The sequence below is a fragment of the Zophobas morio genome, unplaced genomic scaffold, assembly GCF_036711695.1.
Source record: "Zophobas morio isolate AGI-343-1 ecotype UQ-CSIRO unplaced genomic scaffold, CSIRO_AGI_Zmor_V1 ptg000012l, whole genome shotgun sequence".
Lineage (NCBI taxonomy): Eukaryota > Metazoa > Arthropoda > Insecta > Coleoptera > Tenebrionidae > Zophobas > Zophobas morio.
The window spans coordinates 7,270,457-7,297,120 of record NW_026972117.1 but is presented as its reverse complement, the minus strand read 5'-3'; the positions used below and the strand labels follow the sequence as shown (position 1 = coordinate 7,297,120).

At 30.3% G+C, this 26,664-nt stretch overlaps 1 protein-coding gene across 7 annotated transcripts in view; it reads right to left on the bottom strand.

The window, feature by feature from the left end:
• Positions 1-26,664, bottom strand: part of LOC135127706 (protein FAM135A) — a 57,229-nt gene that overhangs the window by 18,897 nt on the left and 11,668 nt on the right. For 5 of the 7 annotated variants that reach the window (XM_064054269.1, XM_064054268.1, XM_064054267.1 and 2 more), the window contains 5 exons: positions 14,705-14,816; positions 14,197-14,640; positions 5,582-5,611; positions 5,258-5,534; positions 4,937-5,202 (listed from right to left, as the gene is read on the bottom strand). In XM_064054269.1, coding sequence (XP_063910339.1) covers positions 4,937-5,202; positions 5,258-5,534; positions 5,582-5,611; positions 14,197-14,640; positions 14,705-14,781 — 1,094 coding nt within the window. In that variant the 5' untranslated portion in view covers positions 14,782-14,816. Of the gene's footprint in view, positions 1-4,936; positions 5,203-5,257; positions 5,535-5,581; positions 5,612-14,196; positions 14,641-14,704; positions 14,817-14,894; positions 15,096-26,664 lie in introns of those variants that run through there. The other 2 variants (XM_064054273.1, XM_064054271.1) reach the window with 2 other exon arrangements.

The following is a 26,664-nucleotide window of genomic DNA, read 5'->3' as shown; positions in this document are numbered from 1 at the left end:
TTCGAGTTTTCAACTTTTGACTCTTTTTTTCCGAATTTTCATTATTTCATTTTCGATCTTTAAATTTTTCGATTTTTATTCCATATTTTTTTCGAGTTTTCAACTTAAAATTTTTCGATTCTTCAACTTCCGAATTTTACAATTTTTTTATTTTTCAAATTCTAAATTATTCGATTTTTCATTTTCTTCATTTTTAGTTTTTCGATTTTTAGATATTTTAATTTTTCGATTTTCCAAACTTTTGAATATTTCAGTATTAAATTCCATTAATTTTATGATTTTGAAAATTTTCGATTTTCCCTACGTTTAAATTTATCAATTTATCGATTTTTTTATTCTTCCGGAATATTTTATCACTCGGTGCACCATATATAATTTTATTTTTCGATCTTTTAGTTTTTCGATTTTTAATCTACAATTATTCGGGTTTTCATTTTAAAAATTTCCTATTTTCCAATTTTTTGATTTGCCACTTATCGATTCTACAATTTTTTGATTTATAAGTATTTTAATTATTCGTTATTTCAATTCGTCTCAATTTTCGTTTCTTTAATTTATCACCGATTTTGCAATTTTTCAACATTTAGATTTTGTAATTTTTACATTTTACGATTATGGCCAATTTACTTTATTGCAATATTTTATTTTTTAATTTTGCAATTTTTCAGTTACCAACTTTAAAGTTTTCGATTTTTCCATTAACCGATATTCCTTCAATTTTAGTTTTTTGATTTTTATTCTGCAATTTTTCGATTTTTCAATTTTTGAATTATTATTTTGCCACTTTTCAATTCTCAATTTAAAAATTTTCTTACAATTTTTTGATTTTTCAGTGTAACAATGTAGCAGTTTTTACATTTTACGATTTCTTTTTTTTTGGTATCTCAATTGTTTATTTTTTTGATTTTTGTTTTTCGATTTTAATTCTGCAATTTTTCGATTATTTAGTTTTTTGATTTTTAGATATTTTAATTATTCGTTACTTCAATTTTGCGATTTTTCGGGTTCTCGTTCCCATAATTTTTTTCAGTAAAATTTTCAATTATTGGATCTTTTAATATCAAAATTTTTCAATTTTAAGTGTCTTTAATTTTAAGATTTCGCAAATTTTCGATTTTTGAGCAGTTTTTAATTTTACAATCTCCCGGTTTTTCGATTTTTAAAATACACATTCGATATTTCAGTTTCTAAATTTTTAATTTTTCGATTTGCAATTTCTCAAGTTTACAATTCTTCAATTTATAGATACTTTATTTATTCGTTAATGCAATTTTACAATTTTTCAGTTCCCTGATTCCTCAGTTCTTCGTTTCTTTAAATTTTTAAATTTTCCGATCTTTTAACGTTTAGATATCCAATTTTTCAATGTTTCAATTTTTCAGTGTAACGGTTTAGCAGTCTTTACACTTTACGATTTCTTATTTTTTTGATACTTCAATTGTTGATTTTCCGATTTTTTCTGTTTCAATTTTTATTTTGCAATTTTTCAGTTCTCAATTTATACGTTTCATTTTCTGATTTTTATTCTGCAATTTTTCAAATTTTCAAGTTCAAATTTTTCGATTCACCTTCCGAATTTTTCAGTTTTTCGATTTTTCCTACATTTATCGATTTATCGATTTTTTTATTCTTCCGGAATATTTATTATTTATTTATCCGATTTTTCAGTTACTTTATTTTTCAATCTTTTAATTTTTCGATTTCTCAACATCAAGATTTTTCAGTTTTTCGATTTGCAATTTTTTGATTTTTAGATATTTTCATCATTCGTTACTTCAATTTTCCGATTTTTCAGTTGTTTTATTTTTCCATCTTTTAGTTATTCGATTTTTCGATTTCCCTTTTGTTGATTCTACAATTTTTAGATTTATAAACATTTTAATTATTATTTCAAGTTATTTCAATTTGTCTCAAGTTTTCGTTTCTTTAAATTTTCCAATTTTTAAATTTTTCTACATTTGAGTTTGTTTAATTTACCGATTTTGCAATCTTCCGATTTTTCAACATTTAGATTTTCCAGTTTTTCCATTTATAATTTTTTTATTTTTAGATATTTTAATTATGTGTTACTTCAATTTATCGATTTTTCGGGTTCTCGCTCAATTAATTTTTTTCTGTAAAATTTTCAATTATTGGATCTTTCAATTTTAATATTTTTGTATTTCAAGTGTCTTTAATTTTAAGGCTTTGCTAATATTCGATTTTTGAACATTCAGACTTTTCGATTTTGCCATTTTCCAATTTGAAAATTCTGCAATTTTTCGATTTTTCAATTTTACAGTTTCTCAGTTTTCGATTTTTCAATTTTTGAATTCCACATTCCATATTTCGGTTTGTTGATTTTTAATTTTTTTATTTGCAATTTCTTTAGTTGACGATTCTTAAATTTATAGATACTTTATTTATTTTAATCCAATTTTCCAATTTTTCAGTTCCTCCACTTCTCAGTTTTTCGTTTCTTTTAATTTTTAAATTTTTCGATTTTTCAACATATAGGTATTTCAATTTCTTTAAGTTTTCAATTTTGAAATGTTTTGATTTTTCAAGGTAACAATTTAGCAATTTTTACATTTTATAATTTTTTATTTTTTTGATATCTCAATTGTTCATTTTCCAATTTTTACTTTGCAATTTTTCGATTTTTAGATTTTATAATTATATGTCATTTCAAGTTTTCCACTTTTCAGTTTCTCAATTTCTGTTTTTCGTTTCTTTAAATTATTCAACTTTTGAATTTTTCCATGTTCAGATTCTACAACTTTACAATTATTCAATTTTTCGATTTTCCCAACATTAAAATTTCTCGATGTTTTTCCGATTTTTCATTATTTCATTTTTCGACCTTTTCGTTTTCTGATATTTATCCTGCAATTTTTAATTTTTTTTTTATTTTTTGATCGAACTTCCGAATTTTTCAATTTTTCGATTTTTCAATTTTTAAATTATTCGATTTTTAGGAGTTTCTTCATATTTATTTTTCGATTTTTCAACTTTGAATTTTTCAGTATTAAGTTTCTTTAATTTTACGATTTTTTGAATGTTCAATTTAAAAATTTTCGATTTTTCGAATTATAAATATTTTAATTATTCATTATCTCAGTTTTTCTCAATTTTTCAGTTCTTTAAATTTTTCAACTTTTCGATTTCTCAACAATTAGATTTTTCAGGTTTTCGATGTGTAATTTTTTGATTTTTAGGTATTTTCATTATTCATTACTTTAATTTTTTTTTACTTTACAGAGGTTATCATAAAACGAAAATCGTAAAGTCAAATTTTATAGGAGTAATTTTTTTAAAGAGCTGGATTGTCGGACTATACTTCAAGGGTGAGAGAAATTCTGTCGAAATAGCCTTCGACCAATTTTCTAATTTGTTTTTGGTAAATTGTCATTGGTAATTTCTTATTTGTCCACACACGGCGAAAATTATTTTCTGCTAATGAATAATGTTGCAGTATTTTAGGAGTAATTAAGATTCATTTTCCTGTGCGATGCATCGGTGAATAAAAACTTAGCAAAAAATGTTTGATATGATATCGGCGAGAACTTTTTGTTCACTTTTCGTGTTACGCAAAGGAGTTCAGTCGGTCTTTGACTTTGTTGACGGCGGGCGCTCTGTAAATTAGTTTAATTGGTTTATTTTTATTAAAAATAATTTCGTTTCGGGCTTAAAGTGAAATGTGAGTGTTGTGAAGTGCCCATGAGGAAGGAGTCTGCAAGGATCAGCGCGGAGGGAAAGGAAATCAGGATTTAAAGGGTAAGTGTTATTATTCAATAAATTATGCCTTATTTGTTCAGTCTTTTATTCTAAATTGATATAAAAATAAAAATACGGATGTTAAGGGATAAGTAGCTGTATTGTGCAATTCGTGATTAACGACTTGATAAATATGTTTGTTTCAACGAGAACTCAAACGTCAATATTTTGCCAGATATTTATTCCTCTTTCGGCTGAAATAATTTGGAATATCAAATAGATTTCAAAACTTTTTCTGATTAGTATTTTTTAAATTTTATCCACTTATTAAACATGTGTAATGTGGAATTGCAGAATTTGCAAAAATTTCATGTGTTTTTTGTTGCAGTGGGTTCGTAAATGAAGATGAGGGAATTCGCTAAATTGTAGCAGAAGAAGAAGCCGAAAGGTTAGAATTTTGCATTATTTTGATCGATAATTTTGTCTTATTTTTGTTTTATCATTTTTTTTTAACGTCTTGTTACATATTTTGTATTTTATCTTATTTTTTATGCAGTCTTTTCCCTAAGTGCGTATGCTCAGACAACTTTTTCCTTTCTATTTATTGATTTTGATATTTTAATTTTTGATTTAAATTTTTAGATTTTTCCACATTGAGATTTTTCAGTTTTTCAAATTTGCGATTTTTCAACTGGACGATTTTTAGTTTTACGAGTTTATTTTTTAAATTATTTAATATCTCGTTTTTTCAATTTTTTGAGTTTCCAATTTTTAAATTATTCGATTTTTAAGTATGTTGATTTTGTAATTTTTCGATTATTCAATTTTTGATTTTTAGCTTTTCGATTTCACAGTTTCTATAAATTTTAATTTTTTTTTTAATATGACGATTTTGCAATTTTTCTATTCTTCAATAGTTAGATTTTTCAATTTCTCCGTTTTTTAATACGACGATTTTGATTTTTAGATTTGACGACATCATGTTTTTTTAATTATCTTTGGACTTTTCAATTTTTCATTTTCCGATTTTTTAGTTTTTCGATTTCTATTAGCAATTTTTCATTTTTTAATTCTTGATTTAATTTTTCCATTTTTCAACTTCTGAACTTTTCAATTTTCAGTTTATTTAATTTTAGGATTTTGACTTTTGATGTTTTCGATTTTACCATTTTTCAAATTAAAATGTTTGAATCTAAAGTTGAAAAATTGAAAAATTGGAAGTAAAAAAAATGGTGCTTACCTTTTGGCGATTTCGGCCACCAGAAGATAATTTTGATAATTGGTATCAAAACACCCAATCGCCGCTCTTCTGGGGTTGTATACGAGAAAAAACAGCTCGGCAAACCTGCCCACCCTCAAGTTGTGATGCTTTTTGCTCAAATACTGCTGTACAGTAGATTTACAGCTAAAATTCAACAGGAAATAATTCCACAGTCTTATATTATCAGCACACAACTCTGCTAAACACAAACTGTTCTGTGCTAGAGGTACCTGTTTTTTGAGAGACTGAAACAAAAAAAAAATTAGCGTGGTCAAAATACTTATCTACCAAAGGACTCACTTTTTTGGAATCGTATCTATGCGTCTTCAGTATTAAAGTATCGTAATTTTCAGATAAAGTTTCTTCTCTCTGCATAAATAATATCTTATATTCTTTAATAGTAGTTTTTAAGTTATTGCTAGCATCTAATAGAACATCACGTGCTTCTAAATGTATTTGTGGAGATTCGTTAATTTTGCTATAAATCTTATGACTACTCACTGGAAGGACGGGATCCGTTAATGAAGAACAATGTGCCGAACGAATTTTACTCCATGATTTCGAGGATTTAGGAGCACTGAAAGAAAGGTTTTACCACGGCCGGAGCCACTAGAGTCTACTTACCAGCTTTGCATGTATCGGAGGATTCCTCGTCTGAAACCGAAAAAGAGATTTAGAGCAAAGCGAGCACAAGAATGAGGCAAATTAAGAAAATTGGTCGAAGGTTATTAAGATAGAACTTCTCTTAGCCCTTAAGTGTAGCCAAACAAGTCTCGCTTTTTTGAAAAATTATAAAAGAATTTTGCGATTTTTGTTTTCTGATAACCTATATAAAATAAAAATCAGTGTCGTAAATAACACACCGACTTTTTTAATTCTTCAATTTTTCGATATGAGTTTTTTTAATTTTTCACTTTTCCGATTTGCAATTTATCGTTTCGGTTTTTATAATTTTTTTGTGTTTGTGATTTTAATTTTTTTTTCGTTTTATCAATTTTTGGATTTTGAAATTTTTTGATTTAAAATTTCCCGAATTTTCAGTTTTCAATGTTTCATTTCTTTAAGTTTTCGATTTGCAATTTTTGGTTATTTTCTTCAATTTTACACTAGTTTTCAATTTTTAATTTTTTCAATTTTTCGATTTGCAGTTTTTCGTTTTTTCAACTTTTAGATTTTGTAATTTTTCATTTTCCAGTTTTAGATTTTTCTCAATTTTAATTTTTTTTTAATTTTGCAATTTTTCGATTTTTAGATATGTATGTATTATAATTTTTCGTTATTTCAATTTTTCGATATTTTTTTTCTCGATTTCCCAACTTTAAAACAAAAAAATAATTTTTGGGTGTCTTAGGACTTTTGAATTCTGTTTTTTGACTTTTTAATTTTTCGATTTCTGAACTTTTAATTCTCCAATTTTTCGTTTTTTTAATACCTCAATTTTGCAATTATTTGATTTTTCATTTTCTTGATTTCTCAATTTTTGTTTTTTAAATTTTTCAATTTTCACATTTTTCGATTTTTCAATTTTTTTTTTCTTTAAATTTTGAAGTTTTTATTTTTTTTTTGTTTCTTTAATTTTTAGATTTTGCAATTTTTCGTTATAAAATTTCTCAACCTTTTAATTTTTAATTTTTCAATTTTTCGATCCTTGAACTTTTTGAATTGCAATTTTTCGTTTCAGTTTTCCGCTTTTTTTATTTTTTCAATTTTCCAGTTTTTCAATGTTTTGGCCTTATGATTTTTCCATTTGAAAATTTTGCAATTTTTCGATTTTTCAGTTTGGTTTTGAAATTTTTTGACTTACTTTTCAATTTTTTGATTTTTGAACTTTTAATCCTTCAATTTTCCGTTTCTTAAATTTTTCAATGTTACAATTCCTTGATTTTTTGGTTTCTTGATTTCTCAATTTCTGTTTTATAAATTTTTTAATTTTTCTATTTTTGGATTTTTGAATTTTTCAATTTTTCGATTTTTCATCATTTACAGTTTTCAATTTTTTTGATTGTCCAATTTTACGATTCTACAATTTTTGATTTTTAAAACAGTTTTTTGTTTTTTCAATTTTTCATTTCTCCAGTTTTGTAAATTTTCAAATTTACCATATTTTAATTTGACAATTAATTTTTCGATTTATTAATTTTGAAATATTTTAATTGTTCGTTTTTTGAATTTTCCGTTCCTAGTTTATCGAGTTTTCAAACTTAATACTCGTATTGTCAAGTTTTCGATTTTTCAAATCTTAAATCTTTCGATTTCGCTTTTCTGTGAATTTTGCAATTTTTCATTTTTTTTGTTTCTTCCATTTTTACATTAAAAATTTCTCGAGTTCTCAATTTTTAATTTTTCAATTTTTCGATTCTTTAATTTTTCATTTCTTCAAATTTTCGATTTGCAATTTTTCGCTTCCATTTTTTCTTTTCTTTGTTTTATCAATTTTTCGTTTGTTCAATGTTCTGATTTCATAATTTTTCTTTTTTTCAATGTGAAATTTTTCAATTTTTCAATTTGCAATTTTTCGTTTCTTCAATTTTACGATTTTTCAACACAACAATTTTACAATTTTTGATTTTTGATTTTTTAGTTTTAGGACAATTTTGGGATTTTTCAGTTTTTAAATATATTTTTAGATCTTTCGTTATTTGAATTTTACGAGTTTTCAATTTTTCGTTTCTTCAGTTTTGCATGTTTTCTAATTTACCATATTTTAATTTGACAATTAACGTTTCGATTTTTTTCGATTTATTAATTTTGACATTGTTAATTATTCGTTTTTTTGAATTTTTGATTTTTCTTGTTTCTTCAATTTTTAGATTTAAAATTTTTTGAGTTCTGAATTTTTCAATTTTTCAATTCTTTAATTTCTCATTTCTTCAAATTTGCGATTTGCAATTTTTTGTTTCCGTTTTTCATTTTCTTCATTTTTACAATTTTTTTTATTTTTCAATGTTCGGATTTTATACTTTTTCTTTTTTCAATTTTACGAAATGCAATCTCCTTGAGTTTTCATTTTTAATTTTCCAACACCAGGTTTCAACCTTTAATTTTTCAATTTTTCGATTTTCCATTTTTTTCATTTGAAATTTTTCGTGTCGGTTTTTTCTTAATTTTTCAATTTTTCGGTTTTTTAATGTTCTGATTTTTACATTTATCTTTTTGCCAATGTGAAATTTTAAAATTTTTCGCCCTTTAGATTTTTCAATTTTTGATTTTTTTAATTTTAGATTTTTCGGTTTCTCGATGTTTCAATTTTTGTTTCTTAAATTTTACAATTATTCGATTTTTCAATTTTTCAACATTTACAGTTTTCAATTTTCGATTTGGTCAATTTTACGATTTTAAAATTTTTAATTTTTCAGTTTTACGATAATTTTGGGATTTTTTTTTAGATATTTCAATCTTTCGTTATTTGAGTTTTACAATTTTCAATTTTTCGTTTCTTCAGATTTGTGAGTTTTCAAATTGACGATTTTTTCGATTTATGAATTTTGAAATATTTCAATAGTTCTGTTTTGAATTTTTCGTTCCAATTTATTGAATTTTCAAATTTAATATTTGAAGTTTTCGATTTTTCTTTTACATTTTTCGATTTTGGTTTTCTTAGAATTTTGCAATTTTTCATTTTTTTTGTTTTTTGAATTTTTCCATTCTTTAATTTTTCATTTCTTCAAATTTTCGATTTGCAATTTTTTGTTTCGGTTTTTTATTTCCTTCATTTTTACAATTTTTTAATTTTACAATGCTCGGATTTCATAATTTTTTGTTTATTCAATTTCACGAAATGCAACACTTCGAGTTTTCATTTTTAATTTTTTGTTTTTCGATTTTTCAACACGAGGCTTCAATTTTTAATTTTTGAATTTTTGGATTTTCCAATTTTTCCATTTGTAACTTTTCGTTTCGTTTTTTTTTCTTAATTTTTTCAATTTATTATTTTTTAATGTTCTGATTTTTACATTTTCTTTTTTCTAATGTGAAATTTTTCGAATTTTGGATTTTTCGATTTGCAATCTTTCGGTGTTCAGTTTGTCGATTTTGCAGCGTTTAGATTTTTACATTTTTCATTTTTTCAATTTTAGATTTTTCGGTTTCTCGATGTTTCAATTCTTGCATTTTTTCGATTTTTGAACTATTGAATTTTTCCCATCCTGTTTTTTAATTTTATGAGTTTTCCATTTTACAATTTTTCAATTTTAGATTTCTGTAATTTTACGATTTTGCAATTTTTCGACTTTTCAACATTTACAGTTTTCAATTTTTCGATTATTATTCAATTTTCTGATTTTTGAACTTAACAATTTTACAGTTTTTGATTTTTCAGTTTTAGGACAGTTTTGGGATTTTTCAATTTTTAGACCTATTTTTAAGATAATTCGTTATTTGAATTTTACAATTATTCAATTTTTCGTTTCTTCGGTTTTGTAAGTTTTCAAATTTTAGGATATTTTAATTTGATAATTAATTTTTTGATTTTTCCGTTCTAGGATTTTTTTCGATTTATTAATTTTGAAATATGTTAATTGTTCATTTTTTAAATTTTTAGTTCCAATTTATCGAGTTTTCAAATTTAACATTTTCAAATTTTCGATTTTTCAACTTTTAAATTATTCGATTATGCTTTTCTTTGATTTTTGCAATTTTTCATTTTTTTTGTTTCTTCAATTTTTAGATTTAAAATTTCTCTAGTTCTCGATTTTGAATTTTCTTTAATTTTTCATTTGTATAAATTTTCGATTTGCAATTTTTCGTGTCGGTTTTTATTGTTTTTTATTTTTGCATTTTTTTTTATTTTTCAATGTTGAGATTTTATAATTTCTTATTACTTCAATATTATGAAATACAGCTCTTCGAATTTTCATTTTTACATTTTGCAATTTCAAGATTTTTCTACTTTTCGGTTTGCAATTTTTGGTTTCGATTTTTTCTTTTCTTTATTTTATCAATTTTTCGTTTGTTCAATGTTACGATTTTATAATTTTTCTTTTCTTCAATGTGAAATTTTCCAATTTTTGGATTTTTCAATTTGCAATTTTTCGTTTTTCCAATTTTTATATCTTTCAACTTTTAGATTTTTTTTCAATTTTAGATTTTGGAGTTTCTCGATTTTTCAATTTTTGGTTTACAGTTTTTCTAGTTTTCATTTTAAAAACTATCTGTACTAATCATGATTTGAAAAATTTTTAGTTCTTTTCAATTTTAAGATTTTAGAATTCTTCCACTTTTCAATTACTGGATTTTAAAACTTTTTCATTTATACAATTTTTCAATTTTTCGATTTTTCGATCTTTCAATATGAAAACAGTTTTTCGACTTTACAATTTTGACGATTCTATAAATTTTCGATTTTACAAATTTTGGGTTTTCCAATTTTTCGATTTTGAAGTTTACGATTTTTAGTTTTTCGATGTTTCGACTTTCCGTTTCTTTAGTTATTCGATTTGCAGTTTTTGGAATTTTCATTTTTTCGATTTCTAGATTTTTTAACTTTTCGAATAAAAAAAAATAGAAAAACTGCAAAATTGCAAAATTGAAAAATCAAAAATAAAAAATTGGTCTAAAGAGTTTAGACAGTACTTCCCTCGCTGTCGGAAACTTGACGACTGCATGCCTATTGTGTTTTTTTTCTCATTACATTTTGTAGTGGGAATTTAAAAAAAAATTGCGATGACGTCATCAACATTTTTGCAAGGACACGTATATCAGTTGGGATAGATGTAGTGTAATACTAAGAATAAAATTATTATATTCTCAAATTTTCGGGAAAATGAATTGGGTCGTTTTGAATATTGATTTGTAATAATCAATAAAATAACGAAACAATTTAGTCACGTATACGTATCAGAGGCAACTGAAAATCGTGTATGTATAAACATTCTTAATTTAAGATGACAGGCGTAACACCATACGTGAGAGTCAAACAGAGAAACTGTAAACAAAACGACCATCGGTTTTATTGCTTCGACTTCCGCTTATTATATAAAACATTGGGTTTTTTTTTAATTCTTGACGGTGAAATTCACAATTGGTTGATTATAAACATGTCTATTTCACATTCGCGGAACCAAGTGAGCGCATAAAACAAATGCAGGTCTGTAATGTTAAAGTCGATGTAAATAAGCGTACTACCCTTATGTTTCAACCGAGTTTTTCCTTTAACAAATTTTGTGTCTACCAAATTGGGTTGGTTGGGGTGTAATACTAATAATAAGTGTTGCCTTTAATTTAATCAATAAAATAAATTGACTTCATTAATTTTTTTGAACCACCTCTTAAGAAAATCTAAAAAATATGAATGGAATGATAAATCACAAGTACAAACTCATCATATTTTTTGCATTTTAGATAAGATTTATTCAGCAAAATTTAAGGGTGACGTCATCAATTTTTTTAGGAGGGATGAACAAATACATTTTGAACAAAAGTTTACCATGCTTATAATAACTTTAAAATATTCCCAAGATTTCAAAGCATTCGGTTTTCTAATTTCTGATTAAATCGATAAAATAAATTCACGCCTTCATTAATTTTTTTGAGTCACCCTGCATATGCAAATCCAAAAATATGAATGGAATGATAAATCACAAGTACAGACTCATCATATTTTCTACATTTTAGATACGATTTATTCGGCAAACTTTTGAGCTGACGTCATCAGTTTTTTGTAGAAGATAACCAAATATATTTTGACTAAAAATTTATTATGCTCTTTATAACCTTAAAACATCTGCAAGATTTCAAAGCATTCGGTTTTGTAGTTCATGATTAAATCAATAAAATAAATTTACGCATTCATTAATTTTTTTGAGTCACTCTGTATATGCAAATCCAAAAAATATGAATGGAGTGATAAATGACAAGTACAGGCTCATCATATTTTGTACATTTTAGATATGATTTATTCGGCAAACTTTCGAGCTGACGTCATCAAGTTTTTGGAGGGGATAAGCAAATAAATTTTGACTAAACATTTATTATGCTCTTTATGACCTTAAAACATCTGCAAGATTTCAGAGCATTCGGTTTTGTAGTTCCTGATTAAATCAATAAAATATATTTACGCATTCATTAATTTTTTTGAGTCACCCTGTATATGCAAATCCAAAAAATATGAATGGAGTGATAGATCACAAGTACAGACTCATCATATTTTGTACATTTTAGATATGATTTATTCCACAAACTTTTGAGCTGACGTCATCAAGTTTTTGGAGGGGATAAGCAAATATTTTTTGACTAAAGATTTATGATGCTCTTTATAGCCTTAAAACATCTGCTTCAAAGCATTCTGGTTAGCAGATTAAAAATTAAATTTCAAAATGTTGTTTTATAATTTTGATTTTTTTTCCAAAAATCTGGACGTTTCGGGTGAAAAGTCGATTCAGAGTTGTAAACTACATGTGTAGGACTATGTTATTTTATACAATTGAAAACCCATTTACTATGTACAATTTTGAAGTGACGTCATCGCATTAGTGGTGGGGATGATTAGACAAATTTTGGTTAGCGTTTTACCATCTACATGATATTCTTAATATAAGTACAAAATTTCACAACAATCGGTCGAGTACTTTCGGAGATTATCTGTCTAATAAAAATCCGGGACAACAGACGGACAGACGGACAGACGGACGGACAGACGGACGGACAGACGGACAGACAGACGGAAATGGGAGACCTATTTCTTCGTCTTCTAGGGGTCATGAAAGATCGAGAAAACGTAAAAGTAGAGAGTCGGCCGACGGACTCGATTACAATACTTCCTTTGCTTACGCTCGGGAAGTAAAAACGAAGACGTGTAAAATGAAAACCTACAAACTGGAAATCGAAAGCTTGAAAAATCGAAAGATTACAAATTGAGAAACTTAAAAATCGAAAAGGTACAAAAATAAAGAACCAAATACTGTAAAGTCGAAACATTGAAAATAAAAAAAAATGGTCTAAAGAGTTTAGACAGTACTTCCCTCGCTGTCGGAAACGTACGACTGCATGCCTATTATGTTTTTTTTTTCGTAGTAGATTTCAAAGAATTCGGTTTTGTAGTTCCTGAGTAAACCAATAAAATAAATTTACGCATTCATTAATTTTTTTGAGTCACCCTGTATATCAAAATCCAAAAAATATGGATGGAGTGATATATCACAAGTACAGACTCATCATTTTTTGTACATTTTAGATATGATTTTTTCGGCAAACTTTTGAGCTGACGTCATCAAGTTTTTGGAGGGGATAACCAAATATATTTTGACTAAAGATTTATGATGCTCTTTATAGCCTTAAAACATCTGCAACATTTCAAAACATTCGGGTTAGCAGATTCAAAATTAAATTGCAAAATGTTGTTTTATAATTTTGATTTTTTTTCCAAAAATCTGGACGTTTCGGGTGAAAAGTCGATTCAGAGTTGTAAACTACATATGTAGGACTATGCTATTTTATACAATTGAAAACCCATTTACTATGTACAATTTTGAAGTGACGTCATCGCATTAGTGGTGGGGATGATTAGACAAATTTTGGTTAGCGTTTTACCATCTACATGATATTCTTAATATAAGTACAAAATTTCACAACAATCGGTCGAGTACTTTCGGAGATTATCTGTCTAATAAAAATCCGGGACGGCAGACGGACAGACGGACAGACCGACAGACAGACGGACAGACGGAAATGGGAGACCTATTTCTTCGTCTTCTAGGGGTCATGAAAGATCGAAAAAACGTAAAAGTAGAGAGTCGGCCGACGGACTCGATTACAATACTTCCTTTGCATACGCTCGGGAAGTAAAAATTGGAAAATTGGATATTTCAGAAATACGGAAATTGTAAAATTAAAAAATTTAAAAATCATAAAATCGAAAGAAACATTGAAAAAATAAAGGAAATGAAAAATTTTAAAAATTGAGGAAAGGAAAAAATTGAAAAACCGAAAAAAATTGAAGAAACAAAAAATTGAAAAATTTGGAAGTCGAGAAGTTGAAAAAATTAAATAAAATAAAAAAGGAAAATTGTGATATCAAAAAATTGGTCGAAGGTAAATAAATCTGGATTTTTCGATAGTCTTAATATACACACAAAATTTGAAAACAGTTTCGCGGATTATCTGTCTAATAAAAATCCGGACAGACGGCAGACAGACAGACAGACACACGGAAACGAAAGAACTATTTCTTCGTACTCTAACAACGATTACAATACTTCCTTAGCTTACGCTCGGCAATAATACTACCACAACTGCACCCTTACTTCATCGATGGCTGGTGCACCGCCGTCAACACCGCGTGTATCGTCAGCGAGATGGCCGAGAGGTGGAAGTAATCGAACAGAACGGGCAGGTGGTAGTGCAGGCCTTCCGCCGGCGACATGTTGAGCTGCAGCGTCCTGGAGGACACCATCACCATGGACACTGGCGAGGTGTCGCTGAACCACAGCTCCAGGACCAACGAGAACTCGGCGCGGTCCAGCGACTCCTTCAGGTTATTTCCGTCGACCAGCATGTGGCACCTGAACAGTACCACATCCTTGAGGGACACCTCTTCGTTCCGGTACAAGATCTGGAAGGGACGGCAGGCGCCGTAGTTGCCGAGGACGATGGCCGTGCCCAGGCCGGCGCTCACTTCGGGGGTGGTCACTTCGACTTCGACGCTTAGCTTGGAGGAGACGCGCAGGGAGCAGCGGACTTGGTACATTCTAAAAAAAATTGATGACGTCATGAGTTTCTAGCAGTGGTATACGCGAATAATTTTAGACTTACCCTCTTTGAAATAAATCGACATTGTAAAACTTGTACAATTCCACGGAAAATTCTATCGTCGACTGCAGCTCACTCATAATAGTTTGGCATTCAGTGTTTGGGTGCTACATTCCTGGAAAAAGGACACTTTTAAGTCGCTTCAGTCAACACAACACTAGAAACTAAACTACTAGAAAAATAATGCAAAAACCTTGTTTGGATTTATCTTTACGTCGTCGATAACGCTTCACGTAGCACTAAACCGCCGCTATGACGTTAATTTTTAACAAAGCAAGTGCTGCATTTATCGAATACACTTGGAATAACGTCATCCGAATAAATAGCCGTTTTATGTGATCGAAAAAAATTTTATTGTTCATTTATATGGAAATAAGCTAGTAAAACACTGAAAATGGCAACTTTATCTACTGTTGCGCAATAAAAGTAGGTAGTAGCGAAAAATAAAGGCGGTGCGTCGTGGGGTCGTGAACACGAATAAATATAGCCACATAATATAACAAAAAAAAAAAAAAGAATCTACGTTCATTTCCGCTTGAATTGATTAAATCTATTTTTATGCGACGTATTTTAAGGGAACGTTAATTTAAAAGTGCTGTCATTTCCAGATTTTATTTTTTGTAACGGGTAAAGAGTTCTCTACTGACGGAAACCGCAACTGGGAGAGAAATAAATTACATTTTTATTCATAACACTTTAGGTGGGAAACTAGGCAGGTTTTAAATCTCGGCACGCTTTTCAAAGTAGCAGTTATTATTTTTCCGATAAACCGTAAATGTGAGGTTAAAAATTTGGCACGCTGTAAAGCGAGATTTATTGATAATGTTTTGAAATGACGTCAGCAGTTATTTTGGAAGGGATGAGTGTTGAGTAGATACATTTTTGTTCGTTTATGAGCTACGCGAATTGCCGAATTTTGTCTAACGAAATCGTCAACAGACAGAGTAAGGACAGACTCACGGAAACGGGAGTGAACGTTCGATCTTGAGAAAACACGAATTATCAAAGAATCTTTTATAATTACAAGAGGTCCACAATCTAGAAAAAAAGATACATTAATCATAAAAATGGTTAGTTACAATATCGTACCATATCCATAGAAAATTAAGCTTCTAATTTGTTTTGAAAGTTTATTCTTGTCTATTTTAATTTTTGTAGTTGAAAACAACTTTCAAATCAATTTATCTGAGAAAGCTAGAAAGCAGAATTAGAAAAAGAATGGAAACAAGAAAACAGAATCAGAAAATGCGGAATGGGATGAGAACGAAAACGGAGATAAGAACGAGGATTAAATGAAACTGAAAACCAAAATAAGAATTAGAGTGCGAACAAATACGAGGAATCAGAGAACAAAAAAATAAAAGTAGTAAAAGTAAAGTAGAAAGAGAACGAAAATAGTAACAACAAGAGGAGGGAGGAAGTGGGAGAAACCAAAATCAGAACGAGAATAAAAGCAAGAAAGCAAAATATAAAAGGCAAACGCAAATGAGAAGAAAAAACGCGAGAAACCGGAATCAAAACGAAAATAAAAGCAAGGAAACAGAAAAAAAAGAACGGAAACGGGAAAGCAGAATCAGTGCGAGAATGAAAACAAAAACTAAAATGACAATGAGAGTGTGAACGAGAATGAGAACGAAAACGAGAATAAGATCGGAGATGAAAATGAAGATGAAAACTAGAATGAGAACGAAAATAAGAATTAGAGTGCGAATTAAAACGAAGAATGAGAGAACAAAAAGTAAACTAGAAAAAGAACGAAAATAAGGGGAGGGAATGGGAGAAACCAAAATCAAAACAAAAACGAAAACGAAAACGGGAACGAGAACTAAAATGAGAATGAGAACCAAAATTGGAACGAGGATGAGCACGGGTGAGAACGGAAATAAAAGCGAAAATGAAAACGGGAAGTAGCACTAGAAGGAGAACCAAAATGAAAACCAAAAGGAGAGGGAATACGGTAAACTGGGAGGAGGGTAAGAATGAAAACTAGGATAAAAAATGGAAATGAGGATGAGTACCAGAATGTGAACAAAAATGAGAATTAGAGTGCGAAAGGGAACGAGAGGAAACAAAAAGGGAAACTACAAGCAATGAATGGGAGAAAACAGAATCACAACTAGAAAGGAAACAAGAAAATAGAGTCAAAACAAAAATGGAAAAGAGAATGTGAAGAAGAACCAGAAAGGACGAAAATAAGAACGAAAATGAGACAGTTCAAAAAACCAGAGACAGAACTAGAATGAGAATGTGGATGAAAATGAGCAGGCGAAGGAAAATTAGGCCTAGGATGAGGGTAACAGGAAGGACAATTAAAATAAAAATAAAAATGAGAACACCAAGAAGAAGAAATGTGAGAAACCAGAACGAAAATAAAAGAAAGAAAAACAAAACTGAAAAAGAACGAAAACAAGAAACTAGAATCAACGAGGATGAATATGAAGATAAGAACCAGAATGGCGATCAAAATGACAAAAAAAGAGTGAAAATAGGAACAACAAGCAGGGGGAGTGAAAGAAAGCAGAATCAGAAGAAAAATGGAAAGGAGGATGAAAATGAGGGTGAGAACAACGATAAAAATCAGGATGAAAATCAGAATCACAACAAAAATGCGAACGTTAACGAGAAAGAATAGAACAAAAGGAACAATTAGAAGAACGAGAAAAAGAACAGAAATACAAAAAAGCAGAAGAAAACGAAGATGAGAATGAGGATCGAAATGAAGAGCAAAACGAAAATGGAATCCAAGATGCCAACGAGCGCGGCAAGAAAAAGAACTAAAAGAAAAAGAAAATAAGAATATCATGAAGAAGGAATGTAAAGAACCGGAATCAATGCTAAAATGAAAACAAGAACTAAAATGACAGTGAGAGCGCGAATGAAGACGAAAATGAGAATCAGAAGGAGAGGGACCACTAGAAACTGGGAAGATAAGAATAAAAACGAGAATAAGAACAAGGATGAAAATAAAGATGAGAACCAGAATGAGAACGAAAATAAGAATTAGAGTGCGAACGAAAACAAGGAATCAGAGAACAAAAAAGTAACCTAGAAAAAGAACGAAAATAGGAACAATAAGAAGGGAGAATGGGAGAAACCAAAATCAGAGCAAGAATAGAAGTAAGAAAACAGAACGAAAAAAGAACGAAAATGAGAAAACAGAATCAGTGCGAGAATGAAAACAAGAACTAAAATGACAGTCAGAGCGAGAATGAAGACGCGAATGAGAACGAAAATGCGGAAAATAGAAACCAAAAAGGGAGGGACGACTGGAAACCGGGAGGAAGATAACAATGAAAATGAGAATAAGAACGAGAATCAAAATAAGACGGGAATCCGAATGAGAACGAAAATAAGAATTGGAGTGCGAACGAAAACAAGGCATCAGAGAACAAAAAAGCAAAATAGAAACGAAGACGAGAACGAAAACTAAAATGAGAAGGACAACCAGAATCAGAATAAAGATGACAGCAAGGGCGAGAACGAAAATGAAAGCGAAAAGGAGAAATAATAATAGAGTGCGAACAGGGACGAGAAATCAGAGAATAAAAAAGGAAACTAGAAGAAAACTGAAAATATGAACAAGAAGAATGAATGAGAGAAAACAGAGTCACAATTAAAAAGAAAATGAGAAAACATCCAGAATGAAAATGGAAAGAAGGATGAAAATGGGAACTATGATGCGAATGTGAACGAGAAAGAAGCGAACAAAAACAAAAAATTGAAGAACAACGAGAAAGACAGCGAAAATATGAACGGAAATGAGAGAATCCAAACCAAAAAAGAACGAAAACAAAAAAATAGAATCAGTACGAGAATGAAAACCAGAAGGAGAGGGAAAAATGGAAACAGGGAGGTGGATAAGAATGAAAACGAGGATACAGATGCAGATGAGAACTAGAAGGAAAACGAAAATGAGAAAAAAGAATGAAGATAGGAACAGCAAGAAGGAGGAATGGGAGAAACCAGAATCAGGACAAAAATGAGGATAAGTGCCAGAATCACAACGAAAATGCGAACGTTAACGAGTAGGAATAGAACAAAAGGAATAATTAGAAGAAAAACCAAAAAGAGAACGAAAACAAGAACGGAAATATGAAAAAGCAGTATCAGAACGTGGAGTGCCAGAAAGAAAACGAAGATGAGAATGAGGAACAAAATGAGGAGCAAAACGAAAATGGAACCTAAGATTCCAACGAAGGCGGCACAAAAAAAACAGAAACAACAGAAAAAGAAAATCAAGAACAAGGAATGCGAGAAACCAGAATCAGAACGAGAATAAAAGCAGGAAAACATAACCAAAAAAAGAACGAAAACGAGGGAACAGAATCACTGCTAGAATGAAAACAAAAACTAAAATGACAGTGAAAGCGGGAGTGAAGACGAGAATGAGAACGAAAACGTGAACCAGAAGGAAGGGAACTACTGGAAACTGGGAGGAAGATAAGAATGAGAATAAGAACAAGGATGAAAATATAGATGAGAACCAGAATGAGGACGAAAATAAAAATTAGAGTGCGAACCAAAACGAGGAATCAGAGAACAAAAAAGTAAACTAGAAAAATCAGAATCAGAACAAGAATAAAAATAAAAAGCAAGATGTAAAAGAACGAAAACAGAACCAAAAAGGAATGAAAATAAGAAACTAGAATCAGTACGAGAATGAGAACAAGAGGGAGAGGGAATATTGGAAAAAGGGAGAAGGATAAGAATGAAAACGGGAATGAGAACGAGGATGAATATGAAGATCAAAACCAGAATGAGAATGAAAATAAGAATTAGAGTATGAAGGAAAACGGGGAGTCAGAGACGAAAAAAGTAAATTAGAAAAAAAAAACGAAAATATGAACAAGAAGAAGGGGAATGGAAGAAACTAGAATCAGAACGAGAAAAAAAAACAAGAACGCAAGATCACAACTGAAGGAGAACGAGAGAACACAATCATCAAAAATTGAAATGAGGGTGAAAATGAAGATCAGAACGAGAATCAAAACAAAAATGAGAAAATGAAGAAATACAAAAAACCTGAATCAGAACGGGAACGAGAACTAGAATCAAAACTAGGATGAGAATGCGGATGAAAATGAGAAGAAGAACGAAAAGAAAAACGAAAATGAAAATAGCAAGAAGAAAGAATGAGAGAAACCAGAATCAGAACATGAATAAAAACAAGAAAACAATCAAAAGAGAGCAAAATTGAGAATTAGAAGAGCGAGAAAGGTAACGAGAAGAAGAACGAAAATGAGGAAATAAGAGAAACAAATATCAGAAAAAGAATGAAAACGAGAATACAAACAAGAATAAGAACGAGACCGAGGATGAAAATCAGGATTAGAACGAAAACGAGAACTAGGATGCGAACAAGAACGGGGAGGAAGACAAGAAGATTATCAAAAAGGACGGAAGGGAAAATGACAAGAAGAATGAACAAGAATACGAGAAATCAGAATCACAGCAGGGATTAAAGCGGAAATGAGAACGAGAATGAAACGAAATGAGAGTGAGAACGTAAAGAAGAACTAGGATGCGAACAAGAACGTGAAGAAATGAGATATTTTCATATTTTCCTAGTGAAACGTTGAGAAAAGAGAAATTATCAGAGAAATTTTTATAAATACACTAGAAGCCCCACAATTTAGAAAGAAATATACATTACTTATAGAAATCTTTAGCGACATAATATCATCCCAGGTCCATGGAAAACGAAGCTCCTAATTTGTTTTGAAAATTTATTTTTCTTTTCTCTCTTGTAATTTCTGTAGCAAAAATAGCTTTCAAATCCATTTATTTTACCAAGTATCCAAAAGTTTCATGCAAGTTTCAGATATTCAAAAGAGACTATTTATTTATTTTCTTAGCTAAATTTTGTTGTTATTTAAAGTTAATGCTTAAAGCCATTAAAATCAGAATTAAGTAAAATAAATATAAAAAAAATAAAATAGGATTATAAATTACATTTAAGATTCTTGATTGCTGATCAACACTTTTACGAAAGCACTGAAAAGTTAAAAATTCATAATTTTATTTAATGTTTTAAGACAAAAATAAACAGAGAAGTGTTTCTTAGAAACATAAATCTGTTTTCCACAAAATGAAGCTCTGAAATTTATACGTGGTCTAATTTAATGCCATCTTTAAAACAAAGCTTACAGAAATAGTAAATACAGTGACACAAAAAATAATTATTAATTAAAACTTAGGCACAAATATCCAACGGTTTCAAAAAATAGAATCATTATTATCAGGATTTTTAATCCGATTTTTTCCCAAACCTTCGTTACCCAATATTCTATTGGTTATTAATAAAAAATTACACCTGTATATTTGCAACGGATTATTTATAGTGTTCACAGTTTTGGATAGAATATAAAAATTCGATGACAAATTTTACAATTTATTTTATAACCCGCGAAATGATTTTTTGTTATTTCTCTCCCGAAACTAAGGTTGATTTAACGATTACAGAACCGCGATTAAAATTTATTTATTCATCTCCTTCGTGAAGCTAATGACGTCAACCAAAACTTATTAAATCTTAGAATTAATTAAATTAGGCTGTATCTTTTTTTAGAATTTCTGTTCAAAGACCATTTTCTCCGCGTGATGCGTTATTTATCACCCTCTGAACGGCCTGACGTCCCGAATTACTTCATTAATATTACAGATAATTCGACGCATTTAAATTTCAAAGACCCTGTGTTTGTATCGAGCACACAATTTATTAGCTGATTTGTGTTGCTTCATCCCTAAAACCTCCCCTCGTCAATTTTTTTGCGTCCAACAAAAAAGCCCTGTTGCTACCTACTCAAATTTCGACAAATCCACTTATCGAAATTCCCTCTGAATTATTAATATGCAAAGTTTAAAATAACGAGGCATCCACTATAAACTTGTACATGCTCGGAAACCAAACCGCCCGTCTAGACAGATATATGAGGAAGGTTTAAAACTTGGAGCCGTATATCAAAAATTTATAAAAGTCTCTACCTATTTTAGCAGTAAATCCCGCATCGACCCAATAACTCAGCCTGTTTGTATTGTAAATCACAAATATCGACACCGGCTAATTTATTTTCGCGATCAAAATATCTTCCTTCAAAGCTCCAATTCCGAAATTAACAATTACCGTCAATCAGGCCCCGAAGTACAATAAAACCGTGTAAAATATGCACGTGGAAAGCTGCACTTTGAATAAAAGCTCCACCTCGGCCCTGGCTTTATCGACTCCTGCTTCAATTTGTATGATTGCTGCGATTCGACACGCTCCTGCTGCAACAAAGTCGCCAAAAACTATACAAATTACGGCACAGTTGAAGGAAATAAAACGGAATTGAAGACGCCGGGACGTGGCGCTTTGCCAGCTTTGCAGGTAATTAATGGGCTGTGTTCTTTGAGCGTTTGTGTGTTAATAACATAAGCTGCGCTTTTGGGTTGTTTTGTCTTTTCGATGCGAAGTCGAAGACCCGCGATTTTTAGTTTTGACCGGGCTTGGGGATCGACGGGATGCGCGGACAGGCAATTTGCACTCCTTCATTAACTTGGCAACTTGGGTTTGACGTTTTAAGTTCGTTAAATGCTTCGGTAATGAACAACCAACATAATTAAGTTTGATTCGTCGAAAAAATCGCGAAAATTGGATTTTTGCGAGAGCGGGGCCGAGTTATTCCAATAAAACGTGGAAAAGCTCGTTGTTATGGAAGCAGCTTTTTGGTGAAAGCTCCCGGTTCGCCCTATTTTTGCAGTGCGACAAGTCATGATTTTGATAATTTTTTTTTAATTATTTTTGCGGCATTTTTGTAAGCTGTAACTTATAATTTTCTTTAAATGCACAAGTGTTTTATTTAAAAATTAATTACACAACAAATTCGGATTTTTTAATGAAATATTCTACAGATTTAGATTCTCTCTTTTTTTGATATCAGGTTTTTTTGAGGTTTATGCTGCCAATTAATTCCAGAAAAGATACGATAAACTTAAATATAGGGTGTCCAAATTAAAAAACAATGGGAAAACGCAACGATGACAAGAATGAAAATGAGATTGAGAATGAAAATCAGAAGGAAAAAAAAATGAGAGTGAAGTTGAGGAACAGCACGAAAATGAGAACCCGAAGCAGAAGGAATAAGAAAAATCATAATTAGAAAAAGAAGGAAAACCAGGTTGAAAATGAGAATCAGAACGAGGATGAAAACAAGAATGAAAACTAGTCGAGTATAGAAAGAGTGGAAAAAAAAGAATCAAAATGAGAATGAGAACGGCGATGAAAATAAGGCCGAGAACAAAATGAGAATAACAAGAAGAGGAACCAGAATTAGGACGAGAAAACAGAATAACTACAAGAACGAGAACGAGAACAAAAACTAAAGTGGAAATAGAAACCGGAATCAGAACGAAGATGAAAGCGACAATAAGAACGAGAATGAAGACGAGGATGAAAAGCACAAAAAAGAGAAGGAATATTGAAAATCTGGAGGAGCATACAAATGACAACCAAAATGAGAAAAAAATTACAGTCAGAAGTTCGAAAACAAAAGGAAAAACTAGAAGAAGAACGAAAAGAGGGAATGGAAGGAACCAAAAAAGAACTAGAATAAAAACAAGAAAGCAAAAATCGTAAGTACGAGGAAAACGAGAAAACAAAAATAAAAACGAAGAAGAAGAAAGAGAACAAGAAGCAAAATCAGAACGAAAATGACTAACGATTGGTAACGAAAAGCAAAATTAGGATGCGAACAAGAATGAGAAGAAGGAAAATTAGTAGAAGAATGACAATGAGAAGAGAAAACAAAAACAGAACGGAAATGAAAACGAAAAAACGTAATCAGGACGACAACGAAATCGTAGATGTGAATTAGGAGAAGAATGAAAATAAGAACCAGAAGTAGGAAACTGAAAGAAGAATCGAAATGAGAACCAGAAGGAGAAGGAATACGAGAAATCTTAATTAGAACGAGAATGAAAACGAATGAAAATAAAGAAGAAGTAGGATCGAGTCTACGAAGAGCAAAATTGAGAACTGGAAGAAGAACGAAACTGTGGAAAAACGGGGCAACAGAATTAAAACGACAACAATGACGAGAAAAAAATCAGGATCAGAATGAGTCAGAATGGGGATGAAAATGAGGACCAGAAGAAATAAGAAGAAGAATAGGGAATGCGAGAAACCATAATTAGAACGAGAATCAAAATAAGGAAATCGAATCACTATGAGAATGAAAAGGAGAACGAGAACTAAAATGAGAATGAGAACCAGAATCAGAACGAGAATAAAAACGGAAATGAGAATGAGAAGGATCACTAGAAGAAGGACAAAACTGAGAACCAAAAGGGGAAGGAATACTGGAAACCGAGACAAGGATAGGAGTGAAAATAAGAATTAGATTATTTATTATTAATTAAACGACAAAAAGGAAATTAGAAGAAGAACCAAAATAGAAACAAGAAGAAGAGAAACCGCGATTAGAACGAGAATGAAAACAATAAATCTAAATCATAACTAAAAGGAAAACGAGACGACAGAATCAGAACGAAAATAAAAAGGATGATGAAAATGAAAACGAAAATGAGGATAAAAATGAGGAAGAGTACCAGGGTGAGAACGAAAATGGGAACGTGAACGTGAACGAGAAGGAAGAGAACAAAAACAGGAAGTAAAAGTAAAACGTAAATGAGAACACCAAAAAGAAAGGATGCGAGAAACCACAATTAGAACTAAAATGAAAACGAGGACGACAACTAAAAAGTGAATGAAAAGTTGAATTATAATGAGGATGAGAACGAGAACGGGAAAGAAAACTAGAAGAAAACGAAAGAAACATAATCAGAACGACAAAGAAAACAAAAATGCGAACTAGGATGAGAATGAAAATAAAAACAAGAGCGTAAACGAGAACGAGGAGAACTAAAAAATAAGAAATAAACGACGACAAGAAGGAAAATGAAAACAAGAGTGACAATGAAAACTAAGATAAAAATGAAAATGAGAACAAGAATCAGTAGGAAAATTAAAACTAGGATGCCAACGATAACGAGCAGAAATATGACAAAAGGTGAACTACTTATAAGGACGGAAAAGAAAATGAGAAAAGAAACGAAAATGAGAATAAGAATGAGAACGGGGATGAAAATGGGGTTGAAAAGGAGAATACGGCTGAAAATAAAAACTACGATACGAACTAGAACGGGAAAAAAGATGATAAGGTAATCTAAAAGATGAAAGAGCAAAGACAATAGGGACGGAAATAAAAACAAGAATGAGGGAGAATGGGAAAAATCAGAATTACAACTAGAATGAAGGTGGGTATGAGAATGACAACGAAAATGAGGACGAAAATTAGGATGCGACCAAGAACGAGAACGAAGATGAATTAAAAGAATGACGAGAAGAAGAACGAAAACAGGATTGAGAGTAAGGTAGATACGAGGATGAAAATGTGGCGAAAATGAGGATGACAATGCGAATGACAACAAGAATGTGAAACAGGAGTACGAGAAGGACAACGAGAATAACGAAAATGAGAACGAAGAGGGAGAAAAAATGAAAACAGAACCAGAGCCAGAATGAAAACCATGAACCAAAATTAAAATGAGAAAGTAAATGAGTAGGAAAATGGGAGCTAGGATGTGAATGAGAAGAGAGAAGAAAGAAGATGAAAAGAAGATAATCTAAACAAACGAAAAGGCAAATAATAATAAAATGAGAACTAGAATGAGGAGGAATACGAGAATTCAGAATCAGAACAAAAATTAAAAGGGGAGTGAAAACGAGAACAAAGTTGAGAAGGAGGGTGAAAATGAGGATGAGAACGAGAGTGAGAACTAGCATGCGAATTTGCAAGAGAAGAATTAAAACAGGAACGAGAAGGGAAAAATCTTGACACCGGAGTCAGAATGAGAATAAAATCGAGAAATCAGAATCAAAATGAGAATGAAAACTAAAACGAATATCGGACGACGATGAAAATGAGCATGAGGATAAGAATGTGAACGACAATGACAAGTAGGATGCGAATGAGAGCAAGGAATAAGAGAACGAAAATTAGAGCTAAAAGAAGAACGAGAATAAAAACTAGGATGAGAACGAGAACGAGAAGGAAGATGAATTAAAAAAATTGACGGGAAGGAGAATGAGAATAAGAATAAGCAGGAATAAGAAAAATCGGAACCAGGACAAGAACCACAATCAAACTAGGATAGATACGAGGATGAGAATGTGGACAAGAGTGTGAACTAAAATGCGAAGGAGAAATAAAACGACAAGGATAACGAGAAGAACGAAAATGAGAACGAGGAGGGAGAAAGAGTGAAACCAGAACGAGAGTGAGAATGAAAACGAGAAACCAAAATGAAAATGAGAATGAGAACGAAAATAAACGCTGGAATACGAATGAGGACTAGAACAAAAAGAACGAGGATATCTTAGGGAAAACGAACTGAATAACTATTAAGAGAACGAATATGAAACTACAAAATCAGAACGAGAACGAAAACGGAAATTAAAACTAACTAGAACGCTAGTAAAAATAAGAAACAAGATGAAATAGAAAGATGATGAGAAGGAAAATGAGAATAAAAATCAGAACAAGAATAAAAACGGAAATCAGCATGAAAATAAAAATAAAAATAAGCAATAGTAACAAATAAAATGAAGATTAAAATGGAATGAAAATGGGGACGACAAATAGAATGTAACGAGCACGGGAAGAAAAGAAGAACCACAACGAGAAGAGCGAAAATGGAACCAAAGAGGGAGAAAGCTTGGAACGAGTACCAAAGCGAGAATGAAAGCAAGAAATCGGAGTCAAAATGGGAATGAAAACAAGAAAGAGAACTAGAAGAACCATAAAAATAACGACAAGAAGAACAAAAATAAAAACAAGAGTGAGAATGAAAACGGGGATAAAAATGAAAATGAGAATAAGAATCAGTAGGCAAATTAAAACTAAGATGCGAACGATAACGAGTAA